Source organism: Phascolarctos cinereus, unplaced genomic scaffold (genome assembly GCF_003287225.1).
Source record: "Phascolarctos cinereus isolate Bilbo 61053 unplaced genomic scaffold, phaCin_HiC Scaffold_726;HRSCAF=1367, whole genome shotgun sequence".
Taxonomy (NCBI): Eukaryota; Metazoa; Chordata; class Mammalia; order Diprotodontia; family Phascolarctidae; genus Phascolarctos; species Phascolarctos cinereus.
The window spans coordinates 90,013,841-90,035,632 of record NW_027556098.1 but is presented as its reverse complement, the minus strand read 5'-3'; the positions used below and the strand labels follow the sequence as shown (position 1 = coordinate 90,035,632).

The 21,792-nt window shown below is 37.3% G+C and overlaps 1 protein-coding gene across 1 annotated transcript; it reads right to left on the bottom strand.

Moving 5' to 3' along the window:
* Positions 1-4,215: 4,215 nt before the first annotated feature.
* LOC110217509 (NADH dehydrogenase [ubiquinone] 1 beta subcomplex subunit 11, mitochondrial) lies at positions 4,216-4,675 on the bottom strand. The gene is given in 3 exon segments (XM_020999929.1): positions 4,216-4,448; positions 4,451-4,561; positions 4,564-4,675. Coding segments are annotated over 3 exon segments (456 nt in total).
* Between the last annotated feature and the right edge of the window lie 17,117 nt (positions 4,676-21,792).

Here is a 21,792-nt window from a genome sequence, read left to right as displayed (position 1 = left end):
TTGTAGGAAGGGCAGCTAGGCAGCACATTAGATAAAGTGCTGGACCTGCATTCAGGAAGACTAATCTTCCTGAGTTTAAATATGGCCTCAGACACTTAGTAGCTGTGTGACCCTAGGCAAGTCACTTAACCCTGTTTGTCTCAGTTTCCTCATCTATAAAATGAGCTAAAGAAGGAATTGGCAAACCACTCCAGCATCTTTCTCAAGAAAACGCTAAATGGGGTCATGAAGAGTAAGACTTAAGTGAAAAATGACCAAATAATATCAATGCCAGTTTATTTCCTGAAATTTGTTTCAAGACTTCTATGAAGCCTGAAAGGTACACAGATGTGTGAACGAGAACTGGTTTGCCCAGTGGTCATGTCATCATAACTTGATCTATTTCAGGTCAAATCAGTTTACAACATGATAATTTTGTTTTATACAATATGGATTTCTTCTAAAAGGTGGAAATCTAGTCTATTGCTATCTCTCTTCATTTGTCTGTTGCTGTCATTGAAAGTCCTATTATGCAGGTAGAGGCTTTATTGTTAATACATTATCAGTCATACTAGTAGAATAATTTTGCAAGCTCTTCTGATTGTGCTTAACCTTCCAGAACTATAAGCACTTATCAGGTTAATCACAAGATGATTTTTTAAAACACCTTTTAGGTACAGTCTTCCTTCCATCCCTGTTTTTGCCTCTGTTCAGTTCTCCTCCCGCTCTCCATGTTCTCTCCACTTAATCTAATTTTTACCCTTCCTTCCAGAGCTAGCGTAAGCTCCACTAGACTATTTCGGGTCATAATGATTGATCTCACCTTACAAAATCATAGCATCAGAAAGAGAAGCAACCTTAGAATTTGTTTAGTCCAATCTTCTCATTTTATAGATAAGGAAACAGACTCAGAATGGGTAAGTAAGTTTCCTAAAATCACATGGCTAATTGGTGGGACAGTTGATACTTGAACCATGTCTTCTAATTTCCAATAAATAAAAACTCTTTGTAAATACACTATGTGGCTCAAGTCATTTTAGGCTATCCTCCTTTGCACTATTCTATCTCTTTAGGCATGCATATGTAGTAGCTTCCCAACTTACTTGTAAGCTTCTGGCTAGCTGGAGGCCTCTGTCATTTCTCTTGCTACCCAGAACCCAGCAGCACCGACACCAACCTATACTACCTATGTGGTCCTTATACAACTGGCAACATTTATTTATATTAATATTAATATGGTATGCAAATGCTATGCAAGTGCTATGAAATAAGACAGCTGAGACTTTAAGGAGTTTTACATCTGAGGGGAAATAAGACATTGTATATACATTGTTGTATGGGACTTAGATAGTTTTTCCTTAGGTTGTATTTAGGAGGACATAGATTTTAGAGACCCGTCTCTCTTCATACCTTTCCCATTGACCTTAGCTTCTATCTTGGTGTCCCCCATTGCAAACTAGAGATAATTCTTCCTTTCTTGCAAAGATTAATGAGATGTTAGCTATAAAGTGTTTTATGATCCTTGGAAGAAAAACCATATATACATACAAAATGTTAATAGTACCTTGGTTACAATTTTGGAAATAACCTACTAAGCAATGTAGGGCATGAATCAAAATATGCAACATCATAGACCATGCAATTATCATAAAGTTGTTTTTTTTTTAAATTTCCTAATCAAATTTAGTTACCACCATCATTTTGTCAAAGCTTCAGTTAACGGAAATAAAACTAGCACTCATAAATATTTCCAAATAATTTAAATATAAGCACTTGCTGATATCTGTATGTTTTCTATATATCTTCAGTCATAGCCAGGATGTCATAGAAGCTCCTCTTCTCTCCTGATTGTTATTAACAATTCCCAGTATTTCCCAGCCCAAGGACACAGAGGATGCTTCTTTTCTGGGGATTGCCTCACCTCAATGTTCCTAACACCACCACTGCCTCCAACTTGGTCCTATATCTCTTGGTCCTATGGCTCCAGTATTATTTGAGTAGGGTACTACAGTGTCAGGACATGTAAGAAGGAGGAAAAGAAAGGCATGAAGGGTGGGAGGAGAGAATGCCCCTTAAGACAGTCACAAATTAGGTAGCTAGACAGACAGATGATAGATAGATAGATAGATAGATAATCATAGTCTTAGGTGCAGGGAACTTAGAGATTATCTCTGCATGCACCATATCAATCCACTCTATATATTTGTCTAAATGACACTTAAGCCCTTTCTAACCCCAAATCTGTGATCCACATGCTGAACATTTCTACTGACAAGGCACTCATTACCTCTTTAAGGAAACTCTAGTTGTAAGAAAAGTCTTCTTTCTAGGGAAGTGAAATCTGCCTCCCTGTAACGTCCAATCGTTGGTTCTTATTGCTGATACTACATAGAATCGGTCTATTCCCTCTTCTAGATCACAACCCTTCAAATATTGTAAGACAGTTATATTCTCCCTTGAGATTTCTATTGAAGCTTCATTAAGACCCCGTATCTAGTCAAACATTAAATTATGGCATTGTTGTTTTTTTTTCATTTTAAGTGTCCTTCATATTCATCCCTTATTCTCTGTTCCAATTACCAGCAAATACTATAATCACATCAATTCACAGATGATTTACTTTAATAGCCTAATTGCTAGCCAGCCCTGATGCCACCTAATTCAATCTAAGAAAAAAAAAATCATCTTTTAACACAACATACCCATTGCTATCTCCATGTATTTTTATTGTTTTTCTTTCCAACAACGTGATGTGGCCAGCCAAAAAAGTTAATGTGATTTTGGACTACCGTAGGAAACAAATAGGGGGGTATAAGAACATCCTCTATTTCTCTGTTTATCTGAATCTTCCTATCCTTCAAGGTTAACCTACTTATTAAAACTGTTCTTGGCTACTTCAGACTTTGTTGTATCTACCCCTTCTCTGAGTTCTGAGGAGATGTGGTAGGATGAAAAGAGCACTGCCCCTGTAGTTAGAGGACCTAGATTCAAATTCTATTTCTGATGCTTATGACATATGTGACTTTGGGTAAGTCACTTAACCTCACTGGGCTTCAATTTCCTCCTCCATAGCATGGCTTCAGAGTTCCCTCATAGCTCTAAATCTGTGATCCCAAGTAGCCTGTACTGCATCATTTAGCACTCCTATTTCTCAGAGAATCACAGAATTTGAGAATTGGAAGGAAATTCTCTAGTCATATAGTATAACCCACCTACAAGAGGAATTCCAAATATGACATACCTGATAAATGGTTGTCCATTCTCTGCTCAAAGACCTCTATGGAAGAGAAACCCACTAGTCCTTGGAAGCTCATTCCACATTTGGACAGCTCAAATTATTAGGAAGTTTTTCTTGACATCTTACCACTTCCTCCCATAGCTCCGAATTCTGCCCTCCAGGGCCTAACAAAAAAGTCTAGTCTCTCCTCCCAAGCATCATCTCTGCCCATCCCCCTGAGTGTTCTCATCTTCAAACTAAGCAGACACATTTCTTTCAATTGCTCATCATGTGATGGGGACTAAAAGCCCTTTCCCATTCTGGTTGCCCTCTTCTGACCACTCTCCAGTTTATTAAAGTGATTCTTTAATCATGGTACTCAGAACTGAAGACGATATTCGAGATGATGTCCGACCATCACCTCTCTTTATGTGGCTTAATCCCAAATGAGGTCACAGAGAGTCAAGTGTGACTGAAATGACTCAACAACAACCACAAAGATGACATTAATTTTTTTGACTGCTGCATCACAGTGCTGACTCATGAGCTTGCAGCTAACTCATGATAAAAATATTAAACAGCATACTGTCAAGCAGAAGTCCCTGGGGTACTTCTTGACATCTTACCACTTCCTCCCATAGCTCCAAATTCTGCCCTCCAGGGCCTAACAAAAAAGTCTAGTCTCTCCTCCCAAGAATCATCTCTGCCCTCCTTCCAGGTTAACTTACCATCAATAACCACTCTTTGAGTCAGGATATACATCCAGTTCTTAACCTATCTGAATAGATAGTTGTCTAAATCATAGCACTCACTCCGTCTTCTCAGCAAAGAATAACATTATATACTTTATAAAAATCTTTGCGAAAATCTTATTAAGCCATAAACACATTTCCCCTGATTCACTTGTTTAGCTATCCTCTCACAAAAAGAAATTCTAGAATTAAAGTCTAGAATTAGAGAGTTTTGTTGTTGTTTATTTTTAAACACAGAATTAGAATCACTTTATTCATAGCTGGGGTTTACCAGTCCTCATCATCAGGTAAAATAATTTTGCTGGGATCAAAATAGTTGGAATTCATAAGGGGAAGACTCTGGGCCTCCCTTAGCTTCATCTGTAGCTCTGCCTCCCTCTGAGCCCACTCCTTCATCTTGTAGTCAGGGAGAGAGGCCAGAAAGGTAGAACTCAGGACAATGGCCACAGAGATGCCAAAGAAGAACACAACTCTCATGTTCCAGAGGTCTCTGACGGGGCTTCATCAAAATCATGGGAGTCTGGGTTCTTCTCATAAAACCTGACATCTTTTTCCAGGTCTTCTTCTAAGGGGCCCTCTGGTGCCCAGGACCATTTCTCCACTGCCAGAGGGCAACCATGGCTCAGGACATGCTGGAGCTCCAGAAGAGAGAAGTGGCAGCCTGTACCCTCCATGCTGCTCTGAGCAACCACTGAGAGCAAATTCCTAACAAACCTGCTGCTGGCATTGTGGGCTGCCATGTCTCTGGACTAGAATTAGAGATTCTTGTTTTGGTTTGTTTTTTTTGTGAGGCAATTGGAGTTAAGTGACTTGCCCAGAGTCACACAACTAGTGAATGTTATGTGTCTGAGGCCAGATTTGAACTCAGGTCCTCCTGACTCCAGGGCCAGTGCTCTATCCACTGCACCACCTAGCTGCCCCTAGAATCAGAGATTCTTGATGAAGTCATGCTTCCTCTTTGTAATGACTATTTCCCTTTCTAGATGTTAACTAACCATCTCTTTAATGATCTATTCTAGAATTGTCCCTGGAATGAAAGCCTGTAGATTGAAGAGTCTTCTCTTTCCTTTTTTGAAAATTGGAAGAACATTTACCTCACTTATCCCAATGATGTTTCCAATTGCACTAATGGTAGTTCAGTAATCACACCTGCCAAGTTTGGATTTGGTTTTTTGTTTGTTTGTTTTTCAGGACTCAAGGTTGTAGCTCATCTGGATCTAGTGAACGGAATTCATCCAGGTTAGATAATTATTATTTCCTAATCTTTCATATCAACTTCTTGTTAATTATTTTTGTGCCGTCATTTCCAGTGTTGTCCTTCACAGAGAAAGCAGAAATAAAATAACAATTGACCAGCTCTGCCTTCTCTCTGTCATCAGTTACCATTGTCCAAATGAAATGCTAATGTGTATTAGCGTTTTCTTCTCAACAGGATGATGAACTCTTTGAATCAGGAATCATTTCACATTTATCTACTTACCATTGCATCTGGTATGATACTGAGCCCGTAGTTGACAGTCAATAAATATTGTTGATTGAAAAAAGGCTGGACTCACAGATACTGAATGTAGAATCATGGAACTAGAAGGGACTTTGAGGAGTCATCTAGTCCAGTGCCCTATATTTAGGCAGGTGAAAGTCTAAAGCATCTAGGATAGAAAATTGACTACTATCTCAAAGATAAAGTCACCCTCCCTAGCTTGTTTCAGTGTTTTTCCACATTATAGATGTTCTTCCTCATGGCCAGTGAAAATCTCTCCTGTTTTGGTGAAAAGACCTCTTTTTCTTGTTCAGTACTCTGTAACATGAATAACAACTCGTGTTCCTCCTCTGCCCCCATGGCATACGAGAAGACAGTATTGAAGTTACCCCTTAGAGTTTCCTTTTTTCATTGTGCTTTAACCTTTACTTCTATAACTTCTTCAATACCTATAATCATTTCTATTTCTTTTGCCTGGGCTTCCTTTTTGAAAGTGACTAAAATTAATTCAGTACTCTTTATAAGTGGCAAGGCAGGGATTAAAATGAAGGTTCCAGAATTTCAATCCTGCTCATAGTGTATGACCATATGGCTTCCCTGATGGGTTTTCAAGAACTTGTGATATTTTATTTGGAATCTCTGTGGTTAAGTAAATATTTCTTCATCAGTATTTCTTAGCTCTTCTTCAGTGTGCTCCAAGCCTATAAAAATCCTCATTTTCTAGTGAGAGAGAGAGAGAGAATTTTATTCATGGAGATGAAAAGAGGAAGAAACAAAGAAAGAAAAAGAAGGGGGAGAGAAAGAGATTGCTTTTAGTATAGGAGGAGTTATTTTTATGTTAAGTATATATCTTTTCAGGAAAGTTCTCTAAACCTGTTGCCCTGATACCATAAGACAGAATCCTCTACAAATGTTTGATTTTTCTGCCTCCTTTTAAATCTTAGCCAACATTTCAAAGAATCAATATAATTCAGTAATAATTCATAATCCTCTCTGTGCTTGCTTTTGTTGGCCTAGTCAGAAAAGCCAAATCTTGCTAAATGAAATTTTTAGGAAGAATATTACACAACAATAGCAGGGATCACAATTCATTGCTAGGCAGTAGCTTTAGCTAAAAAGCAGGGCTTTTAGGGGAAGGGATGAAAATATCACCTGAGTCTAAGATAGGACACTAGATCTGCTACCATGTTACCATACCTACAGGCTCATACCTACCAGATCTGGGGGTGTCAGGGTTGATCATTCTAGAAAGTAATATCACCTTTTTTTCAGTGGTAAGGAGGAACTAAGGAAGATTCACTGTCCTCTGTGATCCTAGGGCAGGAAAATTAGGAGTGCAAAAAATCACAACTATCAAGGGCTTAAAAGTCCATAGTAGCATAAATTTAGAGCTGGAAGGAACCTCAGAGGCTATCCCTTTATTATAAGGAAACTGAGGCCAGGGAGTTTATGCAACCTTTCCTTAATGGCATGCTAGTAGTAAGTGTTAGATTATTTTAACACAGGTCCCATAACTCCAGAAACAATACTTTTTCCTCTACACCCTTCTGTCTTTTCTTGTTATGTAAACTACCACCAATATCGGGAGCTACATACTTGAATCTGCCTGATTTTTACTTATATTATGGTAGAGCAGGGGTTTTAACCCAGGGTCCTTTCTATCCTGAGATGGGAAAGGAGAGGGTCTATTTTCCACGTAGGAGTCAAAGCACAGGCTAACACAGGTTAGCAAGGTCCAGTTCATAAATTCCTAATATTAATCAATTACTAATTAATATAAATTATCAAGTAATTAATTAATTAATATAAATTTCTAAATTAAAAAAGGAATTTTTAGTATAACCTTCTTAGTATAACCAAAGTAGCCAGGAAGCACAAGCTGCCATACCTGGGTTTCTTGAGGTTTAGACTCCAAGATTTGCAGGCAATGGAGCTCAGGACTTGGGCCATTTCACACTAATGAAGAATCTCTATGTCTACCAGAAAAAAAAATAATTGTTGTTGTCCGTCTGTTCTCAAAGAGGACCAAGGACATCATGAGAGTGATGTCTTGACTTGCTCATGAAACTGGATTTGAGTGAGGCAGAGCTGTGCAAAGTCATCAGACTCACCCTCTCTTCTGGAGTCAGAGTCCAGAAGATGGCCTAGGATGCAGTGGGTGACCTTGGCCCTCCTAAATTAAGGTCTCTTCCAGGACTCAGTTTTTCTGAGGCTACTCCCATTCAATGACTAAGTACTAGGTAAGATTTGAGACAAAAGATGGCCCAATTTACTATCCCAAAGATATCAGTCTGAGAGGGGAAGACCATAAGAGTTTCTGGCCAGAATAGAAAACAATTGCTATTTACACTCAAACCATCAAAACCTAAATAATGAGCCACAGGGGCTTGGGCTCTGCTTATTGTTCTCCATTCAGTGAAGGCCAGAATGATTGGCTTTAAAAAGCTTTGTTAAATAGTTCCATTTAAAAGACACTGGGCTTTTTAAAGTACTGTTTTACAGACCTATGTTTCAAGAAATCAAATGAAAACTGTGGAGGGCTATAGAGACAGCAGAGGAGTAGTTGAGTCTGTTGAGTACTTTAAGCAATAGAGAAAATTTCCAATTTTGAGTTTAAATCCCCAAAGAAGACCCTGCTGATAGAAAAACCAGACAGAAGCCATATTTTAGGGGGAAGAAGCATAAGAAAAAAAGAGTTTACAGAGCTCAAAGAGGAGGCAAATATTTAGGATATTAGTGAATGAATGATTGAATGAGTGAGCGAGTGAAAAAATATTTGTTAAACAATTTTTATGTGCCAAGTAATGATAGTAGCAAGACCAAAAGTAAAACATCAGTGATGTTTATGGATACTGAGGGTTTGAAATTTAGACACTAGAATGGGTGGGTATATGTTTGTGTTGTGCCTTCTCTGTTGAGGAAAAAAAGAGTGGAGGTTGAGCTTTGGGCTTGATAATGGCCATGAAATTTTATTTAATTTGACAAATGCTTATTAAATACTTATCATATATAAACGTTGCCTTGTGATCTCTTATAATTTGTAGAAGGCTTTATAATTTTAAAAGCACTTTCACATACTTTATCTCATTTGGCCTAGTTAGGATTCGTAAACTCATTTTCCAGAGAGGTTTGATAACTAGTCCACGATCACATAGCCAACTAGTAGCCAAGGTTGACGTGATAAACAACGGATTAGCATCCAAAACTTTGATAGTAATCAAGAGCTTTTTCTCTACTAAACCAGGACACCATGTCAAGAATTGAGTGAAAACAAAAATAAATGAAGCATAATTTCTACCTCCAAGAAGTCTGCACTCTACATACAATTAAGCCACAATGTAAGGATGTAGGTGTATGATCCGTATTAGTAGAGGCAGCAGTTATCTCTGGGTTCTATCGTGCAAAGGAGGAATGAGATGGTTCAGTTTGGCCCAGAAGTCATAACCAGGAACAATGGGTAGAAGTCATACTATCACTTAGCTAACTAGGGCATTAAGTCACATGGGAGACAAATTATCCCATTAGGCCACATTTTGTTGGTGCTAAGTGAATAGACGACATGTGAGCATTCCTGGAGACTCTTATGACTATACTTCATATTCATGATGTCATATAGGAACTGGAATGTGATTGGCAGCATGGGAGGCAGTGTGGGAGTGTGAAAAAATGTTCTGGATTTGCAAAGAGGACCTGAGTTTGAAACTCATCTCTATGCCCCATGGGCCTTGGGCAAGACATTTCACTTTTGTGGACTTATGTACTTTACATAGAACATGAGGAGTTTAAACTAAATGACCTTTATTATCTCTTCCAGTACAAAATCTATGATCCTTTAATATAGAAAAATCACATCCAGTGCTTTCCCTACACTTGCTAATAATTGAAAGAGATGAAGAGAGCCAAAATAACAATAATTCCATAAATTAACCATAAAATGCAAAGCCAGAGATATTGAAATAGCTAATTACTTCATCCCTGGTCTATTTTATGTTGTCAATGATGATAGTGACAAAAACAATGATGACAACGAAGACAATGTGGAAAAATAATAATAACAAAAACAACTTGTATTTATATGACATTTAATATTTGTCAAATGCTTTGCTTGTAACAACCTCGTGAGGTATTATTTCTGCTTTATAGGGGAGGAAACTGAGATGATGAAAATTGCTGAAAGGTGCTGACTTATCCATAGCCACAGAGCTTTAAATGTCTTAGCAAGGATTATGATTCAGGTCTCCTGACAATTTGAAAGATTAGATAACACGCATGATTATCTACTCCTTGAACATACTAATTTCTACCCCGGTGTGAGGGGGAGCTCATGAAACTGCACTCTCTTCTTGATCAGAGCTTAGAACCTCAATTGAAGAACCAGGTATGCTTCTAAAGTCTCCTCTATTCCTTCTAAGTGGCAACAAGCAAATTCATTCTCATCTCCCTTCCCCACAGTTTCTGACATCAATTTCCCTGCCTTGTTATCCATGGATACATGGAAATGGTGCTAAATATTTTTTTTTAATAGTGTTCATGCATTACTGGCATAACTTATTGTTCAGCATGCTCATGGATGATAACATTGACCTTGACCACTCCGTTTTAGAGGTTCCTAGGGAACACAGGCCATGGCTATTTAGTTGAGCATCTAACAAACCCTTTGACAATATTTTGCCCAGTGCCACTGACAATGAATGCATAATCATACAAAACAATAACTAAACAATGACAGGGAAATAATATAGTGGTCTATGTATGATACAGTAGAATGCCAGATGATTGCTTGTTTCAAAATGGGACTGTGTGGGAGAAAGACCACGTCCTCAAAAATAAAAGCAAAGACTTAGATACCTTGAAAGTAGAAAGGAGTTTATTGTTTTCTCATGAGAAAGGGTACCGCCCCTGGTCACCATTGCTGGCCAGAAGAGTACGAGTTTGGTACAGAAATCAAGGCTTATTTACACCCTAACATGAGCTCTTCCTCCCTAACCCCCTTCCCCTTATCCCATTGGCTGGGCTTTCAGGGGGTACAATCTATTCACAGAGACACAACTTTGCCCAGAGACAAGAAAAGTCGAGAAACTTTTCAAGGGCAAGCAGTTCAGGTTGGGGGCAGGGCTATTCTTTCTGCTAAGTACTTAAAAACAGGGTCTGAATTGGGGGAGGGTTTTGAAAGCAACATCAAGAACTATTAACAAGAACCATTGATCCCCTGAGGACGCTTAACTTCTGAAAGATCATCTCTCACAGGACTATGTCCCAATTTTTAAAACTCCTGTTAGTGAATATATAAACATTCAGAGTAGCATATGTATTTATTTATTCATTTATTCATTCATTGCAATAATGTCACATGGATTATGCAACAATATTTTCTTCACCACTTTTACTACCACATAAAGCAAGTGTCAATGCTTTACCCCCTTCTCACTTTCCTGACTTTTATGGAACATTAGGGATCTATCCCACTGTGTTCAAAAGGGTGCCTGAAGGACATTTTTCAAAAGCAATTGGCTGCCTACAAGTAAGTACAGTAGCATATTCTAACCAACTTGCTAATGACCAAGAGCATAGGGTTGCCACGTCAGCACCACTGAGGTATTCCTTTGCTAGATCAGCTCATTAGTTTCTCTTAATCTTTGACTTCACTACCCAGTAAAGTAGTGATGCATAGAGTTCGTTTTCCCTATCTTAGGGATTTTTATCTGAAAAGCAATGAAAATGTTGTGAGGATAACCTGAATCTTTTGTTGATACCCTAAACATCACCCAGACCTTCAGTCCTGCTAATTAGGTGTCCTCCCAAGCTGAACTCCAGACCTTTCAGACTTCTGCTTTATTAATTTCAATTCATTTCTTTTCTGCATTGTTTTCTGACCCCTATCAAAGAGGGTTACTGAAGTATTCTCAAAACAGTGGGAAAAGAGACATATTTGTTAGGAACTGGCATTCTACCTATATATCAAATTAGCAATTTTTAAAAATTCCATTTGCAAGTAGAAAATCTTGTTGCTGAGATACTTGCAAGGGGATATGTTTCTCCATGCACATTTAAATTGAAAAATCATAGGTGGAAAAAAGAGTTGTGTTTTTCCATTTTCTAAAATATAGGCTACAGTATCTTCACTCCTAGGAAAAACCAACATGGATGAAATGAAATTCAAGGCCTTTTATGTGACATAAAGGATCAGGGAAGAAGTAGAATGTATGAAAGACAAGTTGGATAATCTAAAGGTGCTCAATCCATACCTCTGAAATGTACTGGTTGAACCCATGGAAAGTCATTTGATTTCTCTGAGCTCTAGGTAACTCTCTAAGACCATAAGTTAAAGACAAATTCTGCCTCTGCACATACCAACTGTATGACCATGAACAAGTCATTTAATCTCCCAATGCTCCCAGAAAATTCAATAAGACTTTGCTAATTGTTGATCTGCATGGATAAGTGTCTATACTAGGATTTTCCTATAACATTGAAATTATATATGTCAATACCCTCTTCCTATCCTGTTCCCCAGAAAAATCACTTTTGGATAAGACTATCTTGTTTGAATTTAATCCGTAATTAGCTAAAACCTCGTGCTTTCTTTCCCCCTAGGTTTTGTATGTGTTTTCTTTCTTTAAATATTTCCACTGGGGAAAAAATGAAGGTTTTTTTGTGTTGTCGTTCCTAGTTATACCTGCCCAAGAGGAACTGACACCAATGAATTGCCAAGTGAATTTGATAAATGAGGTGGGTCAGATCCATGTTGTAGAAAGCTTTTTTACACCAAAAACTTTTCAGTGTTATTGCTAATCATGACAATGCTTCACTTTAACTGTGTAAGGATCTGCTGTCTCAAAACAAAATGGCAACAACTGGATTGGAACTTGGCTCAGCCTAGCCAGCCATGTCAGTTTGCTGATGTTTTATTTTCCCATTGATGGAAATGTATTGCCCTGAAGAAACTTATAGCTAACATTAAGATGATTGGATTGAATAGTGTTATTAGTCCATTAATGACTTAGCTTCATACAAATAAAACCTAAATTGAGGTTTCTTAATCTGGGATCCATAGCCCTTTAAGAGGTCCGTAAACTGGAGGAGGGGAGGGGCAGGAATTATTTCTCTATTGTCACTGATGTTTAATTGAAATTTATCATTTCCTTCAATTAAGATTTATAAAAAATCCATTATTCTAAGGTTTTACCAGACTATAAGAAAAAGTAAACACCCCTGGTCTGCTCAGACCATCTAAAGCTGAGACAAATATAAGGATAGTTTATATCAAAAAAGTGACACAAAAATATTTTTCACAAGAATTATCCTAATAGATTGCCTTCACTACTCAAATTCACCATGTAATTGCTCAATTCTGCTTTTCCCTCAGTCTATATAGAACCCAGACTTAGGCTTAGCATGTAAAGGAATAATGGCCTCTCTTTTCTGTGAAAAGATTTTATGATCTTGAGAAAATTTATGAATACCAAGTATTTGGTCCTTCAAACCAAGCTGCCTATTATTTGTTCATTTCCTTCAGTGTGGCATTTTCCCATTCCTGAATAGCCCTGCCGCTGTAGGCCATTCAATAAAAATATTATTTCCTCCCTATAAATGTCTGCTCTGATTTACTTTTATATTGTTTCTTTAACCTCGATTTTAGTTTTATCCTATGGCCATGTTTTGAGCTGAAAAGGGTAACTTTACTTGGCATTATACCCGTAGGAATTATTGATGTGAAGATGTCATAGTCTTAAATGCAAGTGCTGCTGTGATGAAGAAGAAGAAGAAGAAGAGAAGAAGAAGAAGAGAAGAAGAAGAAGAAGAAGAAGAAGAAGGAGAAGAAGAAGAAGAAGAAGAAGGAGAAGAAGAAGAAGAAGAAGAAGAAGAAGAAGAAGAAGGAGAAGAAGGAGAAGAAGAAGAAGAAGAAGAAGAAGAAGAAGAAGAAGAAGAAGAAGAAGAAGAAGAAGAAGAAGAAGAAGAAGAAGAAGAAGAAGATAAAGAAAAAAGGAGAGAGAAATTCTGGGAAAGATGGAGTTTTTTGAACAATAGATGCTCAATGGATACTATCCTCTAAGTATTGTAGTGGCCTGTACAACCTGACAAAGTGCTCTGTGTAGGAATAGCTGTGAAAAAGAGTCTTTGAAAGAAGAAAAAATAATATTGAAATATTATGGCACCCTGAATGGAACAGTTTAGTGACCACAATGTGTGAAGTTATTTTAATTGCCACTTGAAGGGCACTATAAAAAAAAACTGATTGCCTAACATCTTGTTAGGGGAGAAAAAGAAACCCCAAGCATCAAAGGTTTTAATTCAGTAAACAGTCACTTTCATTGAAGAAGAGGGTGGAAAGCTGGTCCATCACAGCCATCAATTTCCTTAAGGTTTCTGAACATGAAACAATCATGCCTAAGGCTGCATGAGAATCTACCCCATCTCCTGTCACCCTCAACTAAGTTCATACTAGAAATCTCAGGACCTATTTATATGAGTCTGTTGCTCCTCTCCCCTCTTCTTCTTCTAAGAGAGAGACAAAGAGATACAGAGACAGAGACAGAAATAGAGAGACAGAGAGTGAGGTGTCAGTGAAGATACAGAAAGTAAGGTGAAGATCTGGCTACAAGGAAATTATAAAATATAATATTTATGGTCTGACAGTAGCAAATGTAATTTAATTTCTTTAAAAAAAAAAACAGGTCAGCCTGTCCGGCAGCCAGCCACGGGGTTGGCATCTGAACAAAAGGTGTGATAATGAGCCCAGACTGTACCAGGTCTCATCACTTGTACTTGCTGTAAACGGAATGCTATTCATTTAGTATTTTGCATGGTGTGATGTAATCTATTTCTTACACTGTTATCTGGTGATGTGACACTACTACTGAAATCTTATAGCTTCTAAAGAAGTGAAAAAAGATTTGCAGAATGCTGTTTGCAGGTATCTTCCAAGTCACTGGTTTGTTTTTAATGTAATACCGATTTCTCCCAAACAAACATCCACACGTTTCCTCTGCCAGATGCCCTCATTTCCTTTCTCCTCTATTTACACTTGGGAGATCTGACCATTGGGATCTCTCCATGGGGATTACCTCATTCAATTCAGAACTGGAGGTACATAACACAATGCAAAGTAGAAAGTTTCTGTTTTCCAGAAAACTAAGGCTCTGGACACTAGAAACCTCAAGCTATGCTCATTTTTTTCCTTGGATTTCCAATCTTGGCAATACATATAGATAGAGCGACTGCATGATAGACCTGACTGGAAAGAAAAAGAGATGCTTATCTTAGATTGAAAGAAATGAACATGGATGTTGTATTCCTGCAAAATAAGAAATGGAATATCATTTTTTGTATTAGCCTCTAAGATCACGTTCCCTTGTCTTGGCTTTGGGAGCAACAAAGTAAAAGCTACCCACCTCAGTGACTAACAAAGAAGCAGACAGGATAGACGTAGAGTGCTGGACTTAGAGTCAGAAAGAAGGGAGTCAGATTTTGCCCCTGACACTAGCTATGTGACCACTTAACCTCTCTAGGACTTAATCATTTTCTAAAATTCTCTGCTAAGTTGTAAGACAGTCACCCATAGTGATGGAGAGAATTTTTGCCAACTCACTGATATTTGATATATTGGTGAAATAACAACTTATGTCTATATGGTACTTTATATCCATCATCTGATTTGTATTCATAAGAAGATCACTAAGGTAGATTATAATAAAATTTGTCATTTATATAGTGGTTTACATAAGTTATCTCATTTGCCCCTCACAACAATCCCATGAGGTAAATTTCTACAGGTATTATTACCAACAGTTTGTATTTTTCAGTTGAGGAAACTGAGATTTAGGGAGGTTAGATCATTTGCTAGTAAATATCAGAAACAGGATATGAACTCAGGGCTCTCTAGTCCACAAACACCATTATCCCCATTGTTCAGGTAAGGACCCTGGAGTTGAGAGGTAACTTAATCCAGGAATTTATTCCAAGCCAGGACTTTAACCCAGGTATTCTGATTCCAAAACACAATGTCTTAAGTAAAACATATCCATGAACGAAAACACTGAAATATCTTGACCATTGGAATCTCTCCCAAATCAGACTACAAAGGAACTAATTCCTAAGGTCTGCTATGCCAGGATATATTTGATAAAAGTTAAAAGATAAGTATATTAGTTATAGTTTATTAGAAAAGAAAAAACCTGCCAAATTTAAAGCAATGTCATTGTCCACATTTCCGGCAATTTACCAACCTGGCAAAACCACTCTGTCACCAGGACTTTCATTTGTTTGCATGTGTTTGCTCATATGAAAAGATATCCTCCTTAAAATCCCAACTCAGATCACTGGAATAGTAAGGTTTTATGTATACCACTTAATCTGCATCTTAATTAGACCATTAAACTCCATCTCATTGCATACAAAAATTAGCTTGGTTTTCTCCATTTCCATTCCACTAGGAGGTTGTTTATTTTTTTTTAATGTGAAATAAAAATCCCTTAAAGTAAATGACTAGTAAAAGCAAAAGTGAAAATCTGGTATTTATGGATTAGTTTCTCAGATTCATCTTTTTTTGTTTTGGATTTAAGAAATTAGTTACTCAAAGATTAAATCATCCCCAGATGGAGTACTACAGAAGTATCTGTGATGTGAGTGCAAAGAATATTGACAGAAATAACTGGGATTTTCCCAGTATCCTTAGAAGATATGAGGTAACTGTGTTAATCTCTCCACTTCAGAGATACCATTGATGGGGGGAAGGAAGAGGGTTGTATTCAAAATTGAGATTCTAGAACTTTTCAAATTAGAACTTTGGTTACTAGTCCAGGTTCCACTACTTACTACCTGTGTGACTCTGGACAAGTCACTTAACTTTTCCTCAGTTTCTTCACCTGTTTAATGCAGGGGTTCAAAAAAGTGTCCTAGAGAATTTGGCACTGGAATTGAGCCAAGAAGGAAAGCAAGCAAGAAAGCAAGAAGGAGTGAATAAATTTCAGGCAAGGAACAGTAATTCCTCTAGTTTGGCTGTAATAGAGAATGTGTATTCAGGGGTTGCATAACTAATTTGAGAAATCTGAGAAGGAATAAAACCACAAATGTAGTTCATTGATGTCTAGCTGGAAAGGACCCGAAAGGCCGTCTTGTTCTGCTGTACCGAGAAATCAGCGAGCGAGACCCAGACATAATTTAAAATGTGGATTTATTAGCACGAAGCTGCAAGGGGTATGCACACCCAAATTAAGCAGCCCCAATCAGGGGTAGAGCTAGGGTTTATAAGGGGTCTTTAAGGGGTACAAGATAGGATTGCGTAAGCAGTGTTACAAAAGCCAGAGCAAGCAGGAATGTTACAAGTCAGAGATCACACAAACCAGACCAGGTGGCCTGGTCTTTGGTATAAACTATGATTATCTAAAGTAATTATGTTGCAAGTTTTCCCGTTCATTTGCGTGGGATATATGTGCTGTGCTGTACCATAAAAGAGTACATTCCACCATTATCTCGATCTTAGAAGCAGAGAGACCCGGGGCAAGACTAAGCAATAATTTCCTGTTTTTCATGGCTTAAGGGCCCTACTACCTAAAATGGTCAAATAATGTCCTGCATCACAGTTCCATTCCCCTCCCCTCATTAAACAGATGAAGAAATTGAGGGTTAAACCCATTCCATAGATAAAGTGGTGGGAGATGGAACCCTAGCCCCCTAGGTGTATGTGTATTGTTATATTAGAACATATGTTTGAATATTTACCTTCAACGGAAATAAGGTGGAAGAAACAGAGAGGCCTTGCAAAGTAGTAGAAATAGTCATCTGACATTATATATTATTAATATCATTCAAACTGTTTATAAAACAGTTTTACAGGTAGCTCTTTCTAAGAAAATGAAAAAAGCTTGGTTAAGCTATAGGGAAATAAAATTTCTTCAGGAGAAAACTCAGACAATTGCTTTTAAAGCTCTGTTGTTTGTATTTTTGTGGTTATTTTTCTTTTAGTGAGGAAAATACATCATTTCAACCTATACTATGCCTCGGTCCCTCTCCTTAAACATTATTTTAATTCCCATACAACCTTTAGAAGAAAGTTAACCAGGGAAGAATTTGTCCGTTCTTTAAAAAGCCAGTCATGTCAAGAAATTTTAATCTCACATAGAAGAATAAAGTTGAGTATTCACAAATGACAAAGTACATGAGTAAATTAAACAAGGTGTTGGTAAAAGCAGTCTAACCCTGTTGCTCAGAATGAAACTGATGCAGTTTATATCTCTAAAGTGTATGTCAGGAACTGTGAAGAACTGAGGTAATTTATCATTTGGATAATTTAAAACAGACGAAAGACCGAAACACACTTTGACCACAATTATCTATATTTTCCAAATTCAAATCTTCTTTGGTTATGAATTATTCAAATATTTGCTTATAATATTCACTGTGTTTTACATATGTAACCCCTGTCAATGGCTTTATGATTTGAATATATTATAATCTACTAGATGTGGTCAATGTTAGCATTCTTCTTTATGTGTCCTGAAAATGATAGATATTTTGGTTTTTCTCCTTCATGGTGTATATGTAAAAGTCATACAGTAATGTCAAATTAATTTTCTTTTTAAATTATTGTTTAGTGAAGCTTTCAGATGGACAGCCCAGATGATTTCTATAAATTTAGATGTGCCTCATTTTATGTAATCAATATAATCTTGAAGGGGTGTGTATAGATTTCTGGTAAGGTTTGAGATGCATTTGGAATTTTTTTTTTGGTTGGTTAGTTGGTTTTGCTTTGCAAATTGAATCATATTTTAAATATGCTAGTGCCCAAGGATACAGCACATGACCCATAAGCCAAATCCTAACAAAGATTTTTTGCAACATTTTTGTTTAGCTAATTAGCTCTCACACATGAATCAATAGATCTATCTACAGGGCCTAATCATTTGTCCTTTCCTTCCATTATGTAACTGAATCCTTCCAGGTGTCATGTTCACAGACTTAGATGAATTAAAAACTGTAACTGAAACTGAATATAATTAATTATATAATCAAATTCATCTGACCTGTATGGCCATGGATTTTTAATCAGGTTGGCCACTGTTAGAAACTTGGATGCCCCCTGCAGTAGAAGAATTTGCATCACACCTGATTTGTCTTTTAAAATCAAAATAATTAAAACTTGTGGTCCAGCGTTGTGGCCAGAAAGCCCAAATGTCTCCTCCTTGCTCCAAAATATTCTGGACTCACATGAATTGGATTCACCGGGGAGGCAGGAAGTGGAAGGGAGAATGTGTGGGGAGGGGAGGCAGATATCAATCTCTTTTCAGCTTTATGTCCCTACCAAAAGTTGATCTTAAAAAAAAAAACCCTCCTAATATACTCATGATTTAACTCATTTCTAGGTTTGCCCAAAAATTGTTTTAAGGGGTCCCCAGCTGCTGTACTAGCATTCAAGATGAAAATATAAATTAAGTAGGGGACAATTTTTATTCTCCCCATGGAACCTCATCCCAAAAAATGAAAAGCATTGACGAGTCTGTAAACAGATAATGACACAAACCTTTTACAGAGCTTATTCTGTTTCCCTCCCGTCCCTAAAGGAAGGGAAAGGAACTTGAAGTCAATATCTTTGCAACTCTGACATTCTGATGAGTCCCTCTTTCCCAGAGAGTCCTATACACCACCCCTCCACCTTCACCCCTATCCAAGACTAATTGTAAGACTACAAGCAGTCCTCTTCTCTGAGTACCTTTATTTTTTAAGCAACTCCTTGGTTTGCTTCATAACAACTATGTGGATGAGTTTCTTCATTCCCCAAGGAACATAACAGTCAGAGACTTATTTCATTCTCTACATGGTCTGATCTACGAACTCTTGAGCTTAGGAATGTTCAGAGTTTTGGTACCCATAAGGCAACTCGAAAAGGTGGTACTGCCAAGGATCTCCCTTCTATAGCTAGAAAGCTAGAGTCTAAAACCATTCAAAATCCTCCCCTCTTCCACACAAGGTTTTGTGATATTTGAACACTTTCCATGTACTACCTTTTCAGGCTGAATAGGCACACACATTGGCCTCTGCCATATGCTTTAATTTTTTTTTAATTGATGTCTTCTGTATTTTACATCATTATAATTACCCCTAATATTTTTACCAGCCTGCCCCCAGCTATCTCATATAACAAATATTATATTTTGAAACCAAAGAAAAAAGTGTTAGCACAATTGATCAGTATATTAAAAAAAATCTTAAATATGTGTCATTCTTATGGAACTCCCACCTCCACAATGGAGTCTATTTGAAGTGTCCTCTTATATATCTCTTCATTTGTATCATGCTTGATCTTTATAATTTTTACATTCACTTTTGATTTGTGTCAGTATATGATTGTTATTTACATTGTTGTAGTCATTCTATGTATTGGGATTTTTGGTTCTACTTACTTCACTTTTCTTTGGTTCATGAAGATCTTTCCATTCTTTTATGTATTCATTACATGCATCATTTCTGATAGCATAGTAATATTCCATTTTATTCATGTACCATATTTTATTTAGCTAATTCCAAATTGATGGGCATCTACTTTGTTTCTAATTCTTTACTACCATAAAAAGTGTTACTATAAATATTTTGGTGTTTATGAGGCCTTTCTTCTTATTGATGGCTTCCTTGGGGTATGAGCCAAATATTAGAGTCTATGGTGCAAAAGGTACATACATTTTAGTCACTTTGCATAATTCTAAATTGCTTTCCAAAGTGGTTGTACCATTTAATAGCCCCACCAACAATGTATTAGTGGACCTATCATTCTACAACCCCTCCACATCCATTTTTTTTCCATCTTTGTCAATTTTTAGGTGTGAGATGAGCTTATTTTCCCTAGGGGTCTTGGGTATGACCCACCCAGGAGGGAGCTTGTGCCATCTTTTTTTGTTTTGGGGTGAGAGGTGTTATATACCAACCACTTTAAGCTGAGTTTACTCTCCCTTACAATAGGGTAGATATGTAAAGGGGATTACCCCTAGAATGCCAAGAGGAGAAGTAGTAACTGCTCTCAAAAGATCTAACATGGTAGGCCAGTGGGAATTGGGAGAATAAGCTCAAAGTCTTCAAAACACATAAACAGGGTATCTCCAAAGTCTTAGGGTAGTTTTATGCTATTAAAGCCTAATAATTTAAATTAAACAGCACCGAGACTTTTGAAATAGCTTGTATTGTCTTATTTGATCTTCACAACAACCCTGTGATGTGGGTTTTTATGGATGAGGTAACTGAGTGTGAGAGAGGTTAAATGACTTGTCCAGGCTCACAAAGCTCATAAATGGCTGAAGCAGGATTCAAACATTTTTCCTTTTCCAAATCTGCTGCTCAATTCACTAGACCATGCTGCTTCTCTGTAAGATAAATGAAAGTGCCATGAAGAATTTGAGGAGGAAAGGATAGTTTTTACCCAAGACAGGCTCACAAAAGATGACATAGAGGATGTACAATACAAGTTAGGTCTTGAGGCAAAGGAAATAATTCAAATAATAGCACAGAAAGTGGGGGTTGGGGGATTCTCCCTTACACAAGAGGGAAAGAAATGGATCTGAGAGGAAGAGTACAAGGTGAGAAAAAGGCATGAAGAGTCATCTAGTCTATCTCGAGCATAAAGTACACAGTGAAGTATAGAATCAATCTAGAAAGGTGGGTTGATTCCAGATTATTGAAGCCTTTGAATGGATTAGTTAGTAATGAATACATCTTGAAAATAAGCTGAATAGTTAAAGACCACTAGTTCTCCAAGTTTATTGTTTTCTAAAGTGAGATTTGTCCCACTTCCAACACTCAGATGCTACATGAGACTAGACAATCATTTAACTTCTGTCAAACTCAGTTACTTTACCTATTAAAAAAAAAGGAGGGGGTTATTATATCACCTACCTCACAGGGTTGTTGTGAGGATCAAGTGGGAATACAGGGTATCTCAAAAGTCTTAGTGCAGTTTTAATATCTTAAACTAAGCTTTAATAATATTTTTAATTAATAAATTTATTTATTTTTAGTTTTCAACAATCAGTTCCATTAGATTTTTTTTTTTTGTGAGGCAATCAGGGCTAAGTGACTTGCCCAGGGTCACACAGCTAGTAAGTTTCAAGTGTCTGAGGCCAGACTTGAACTCAGGTCCTCCTGACTCCAAGGCCAGAGCTCTATCCACTGTGCCACATAGCTGCTACTACTTCCATAAGATTTTGATGTCCAAATTTTCTCCCCATCTCTCTCCTCCTCCCACTCCAAGACTGTATGTAAATTGGATATAGGTTCAACATATACATTCATATTAAACCTATTTTTAACATTAGTCATGTTGTAAAGAAGAACTAGAATCAATGGGAGAAACCACAAGAAAGAAGAAACAAAAAAAAGAG